Below are 4,138 nucleotides of genomic sequence, written 5' to 3' on the forward strand. Positions count from 1 at the left end.
GCCTCGCCTAGCACCTAACACAACGCAGATTGTTAACTTAAACTGTACCCACTGGACGTTCGTATATTGACCCATTTTAGATGTTGCGCGTCAGGCATTATGGAAAATAATTCTTTGTTGGCATTCCGCTTAAGTCACCTTATCTCTATAAGGTCGGTCTAATGGTACGTCAAGATTCAAGTTTCTCACCGGATCCACGTCACTAAAACTCAAAGCCCGGTCGTAGTGGGGATCCAAAATTCCTAGGCGATGCGCATTTTGAAGTGGCGCGGCATTGGAAAGTATACGCAAATAATTTGTTGTATAACATAAGAGTGTAAACTGGGTGTAGGTAAAAAAAGGTCAAGCAAATACAAAACGGGCGCGCTCGTTATAACTGTATTTTGGGAGACACGATTTTAATCACCGTGGCACGCAGTTCCGAAGGGCGTGTTGAAGAATATTTTCGTAGAATATTGCTGGTACGCAGTTAGGAACGGCGTATAATGCTTTTTTCGTACGCGGTTTCAAAAGGCGTGTCTGGATTACTTCCATCTTGCATCCAAGCAAAACGAAGCATTCTCTGGAAATCAAGGTAACAGTAGCCTTATTAACGATACTTCAATAAGGAGAAACTTGGATCTTGGATCCCATTAAACCCAGCCTAAGCCCTGGAGCCATAAAAGAAAAATAGAAAACCGAACTTCTTACACCCAAACGTTCTTTTGTACCCGCAGGTTAAATCCTCTTTCTACAAGCATAAAAAGAATAAACAGTCACTGACCGATATGAAATATCTAGGTCTGGACCGCGGTACAATGCAGTTAAAAGTCGAGATGAAACCGAGCTACAATGCAGTTGTGACAATAAATTGCCCAGGACGGCTTTAGCTTTAGTCACTGTCTAGCGTTTATTCATTTATCATCTCTAAGGAAGCGTGTGGTACTAATGCCATGTTTCAATATTTTAATCAATAATAACGACGCACAAATTTTCAAGAAATCTTAAAATAATACTGTAATCAATCTGAAGGATTCTATCTAGAAATACTATATAGTATATAATATAAATATATATGCATATAGAAGTTCATATCAAGCATCACATCTTCATCACTTGCTCTATACAAAAACTCTATTTCATCATCTCCAACCATAAAACTAACCAATACTTTCAATGGGGTCTTTAACAGTGTCTAAGCCAAGGTAATTACACTATTTGTGCATCTTTTCTTAATTGTATGTTATTTCATTTTGAAATATTGATTCCAATGATAGTACTTCCCATTATGTTACAGGTTGGAAGGAAAAGTTGCTATCATCACCGGAGCTGCAAGTGGGATCGGTGAAGCAGCAGCAAGACTATTCGTGGACAACGGCGCGTTTGTTGTGGTTGCTGATGTGCAAGATGAATTGGGTACGAAAGTTGTAGCTTCAATTGGTGTAGAAAAAGCTTGTTACAAGCACTGTGATGTTACCGACGAAAAACAAGTCGAAGAACTAGTAGCATTTGCTGTGGAAAGGTATGTGACATTGGATATTGTGTACAGTAATGCAGGAATCATGGGTCCGTTGCCTGGAATTCTCGATTTAGATCTGGGTTTTTTCAAGAAAACAATGTCAATCAACGCTTGCGGCGGTGCTGCCATGATTAAACACGCCGGCCGTGTCATGGTGGTAAGAAAAATCCGCGGATCGATTGTGTGCACGGCGAGTATTGCTGCTGCAAGGGGAGGTGTCTCGCCGGTTGCTTATACGGCTTCGAAACATGCGCTTCTGGGTGTGGTGCGTTCGGCTTCTCGCGAGCTTGGTGCTCATGGGATTCGGGTTAACTCGGTGTCGCCGTTCGGAGTAGCGACTCCGATGGCCGTTGCAGTTGGCGGGGAAGTCAAGAATTGGGATCCAAAATTTATTGATATGTCGAGATCAGGGACTGGGTATCTGAAAGGAACTTATTTGCAAGCTAAGAATGTAGCCGAGGGTGCTTTGTTTCTTGCTTCTGATGAATCTAGTTGTGTGAGCGGACATGATCTTGTTGTTGATGGTGGTTATACAGTTTCTTGTGATGGTTTCCCACTTGGTATTAAACGCAGTGATGATTGAAACTTTTCTGTTTGTAATTCTTATTTTACTTCTTAATCAATAAATAATTTGATTCTTAATTATTTTAGATATGTCATGTTACCAAATTACAAGACAATCGGATCCAATAGAAAAATGAACGAAGAAGGATAGTTGGTGTTTGGAAAAGGTGAGATCCCCTGGGCTAAAAGGTTCAGAAATTTCTTAACAAAAAGAAAAAAGGTTCTGAAAGTGATAATCAGCTCTCAATTTGGTTCCGGTTGAATACTTGACCTTTTTTGGATTGTTTTATTGTTTGGTAAAATTTAGTTGAAAATTACAAGGGATTGTAATACCGGGATTTCGGCAATGGTTGGCCCATTAGAATATAGGTAATGGTTTGTCATTTTCTAACACTAAGATCTTTTTAGCACAATTAGTTACAGAGTTGGCAGATAACTCTGCAGTTAAACGTGTTCGGACGAGAGCAATTTTGGGATGAATGACCTTCCGGGAAGTTGTTGTTGGATTACTGCAGCGATGCTTGTTAAAAAATCTTACACTGCCGTGGCTAAGTGAGAACAATATCGGTGAAGGGACGGGTCTTATTATGGATAACCGTAGTGGCTAAGTGGGGACATTATCGGTGGAGGGACGGGTTATTACATGATTTATCTCAAATTACTTATTATGGTGTTTTATGTGGTGCAGGTATTTTGGGGAAATAAACATTTTTGAAGAAACTGACTCGAAAAGGGATAAAGACACCCAAAAAAATTACTAAAGGAAACCCGATGACATGTGCTAAAGGGACCTCAGTAGTGGGTAGATGACAACACCTTCTTCTCAAATTCAAATTCAGAAAAATGACGGGAAAATTGCAGCAAAATTAGGATTCGATTTTTAGAACTATTTAGGAGAGATTCAATCGTTAGATTTGGCAGGGATCAACCTGTTTGGGCTAAACAGAGATATGGTACGGTTGTTGGATTTGATAAAAGTGGCATGGATAATCGAGTTGGAGTAAAACATGGGAAGAGTTTTCTCGGGTTTTTCTTTGGGTCTGTTTTTGGAAATTTTGTGCAATTTAAGGGAAGATAAACTCTTGTAATATCTGTATCTATCTAATAGAGAGTTCGGAATAATTTTTACAACTCAGAAACGCGTAAAACACATAAGGAATGTAACATCTCGAATTTTGGTTCTGGATTCTAACCTAAATGCAAACCCAAAACCCGGTATCCTACACTCAATATCAATCTCAGACTTACACACTTGGCCCAAGCCCAAACGACTATTTGTTTGTCAAAACTTTATTTGTTCAATTTAGAAATTATGTCGCAGGGGATACATAATTTTTTTTAGGAAGATCTAACATTTACTTTGACATAATTTTTAATCCATAAGAATCCTAGAAAACTCTACTATAGCTGAAAAAATAATTTCACCGTTAAAAGTTCCAGATTCAATCCAAAAGAGTCACGTTTTCAAGGAACAAACGTCAAACTGAAACAGACATCAGTTCACTCCGAGAATGTTACTGAAAAAAATTCAACTCCAAAAATTATTCTGATTATATAGTATAAATCTGAAGTTAGTATGATTCCCGTCATAGATTTTCTTTAATTTTTAGTTTATCTCAAGGACCTTTTGACAATAGTCAAACATGAAGTTGACTAGCACATCAGAAAATCAAAACTGTGACATTCTATTTTATAAAAATTATAAAAAACCACAAATAACTCAAGTTTGGATGAGGCTTGTCATTTTAGAAAAATAAAATATAGATATTGATTTTCTCGGAGGCATTAAGGTCTAAAATCAGTGGATCATAATTTTAAAGTAGGATATTTACGAGATATTTACAACTGTTAAATATTTTCTGGTTTTAATACTGGTACAAAGAATTATTTTAAAAATACGTATACAACTTAGAAAATTTCAAAAATTTCACCAAATGACCCTTAAGATGTTTTACATTTATTACAAAAAAAAATATACCAAAACCTATTAATAATTTAAAATGATAAACAGTCAACTCAACATCATACAATATTTTACAGCTTTAAATCTAAGACTAGTTACATATTTGAATTAGA

General features: G+C 37.1%; 1 protein-coding gene across 1 annotated transcript; it reads left to right on the forward strand.

The window, feature by feature from the left end:
- The first annotated feature begins 903 nt into the window (after window positions 1-903).
- LOC113334441 (short-chain dehydrogenase reductase 3b-like) lies at window positions 904-2,148 on the forward strand. The gene is made up of 2 exons (XM_026580692.1): window positions 904-1,184; window positions 1,277-2,148. Exons 1-2 carry the CDS (start codon window positions 1,156-1,158, stop codon window positions 2,079-2,081), a joined length of 834 nt encoding a protein of 277 aa, XP_026436477.1. The 5' UTR covers window positions 904-1,155; the 3' UTR covers window positions 2,082-2,148.
- The last annotated feature ends 1,990 nt before the right edge of the window (window positions 2,149-4,138 follow it).

This window comes from Papaver somniferum, unplaced genomic scaffold (genome assembly GCF_003573695.1).
Source record: "Papaver somniferum cultivar HN1 unplaced genomic scaffold, ASM357369v1 unplaced-scaffold_137, whole genome shotgun sequence".
NCBI classification, from domain to species: domain Eukaryota; kingdom Viridiplantae; phylum Streptophyta; class Magnoliopsida; order Ranunculales; family Papaveraceae; genus Papaver; species Papaver somniferum.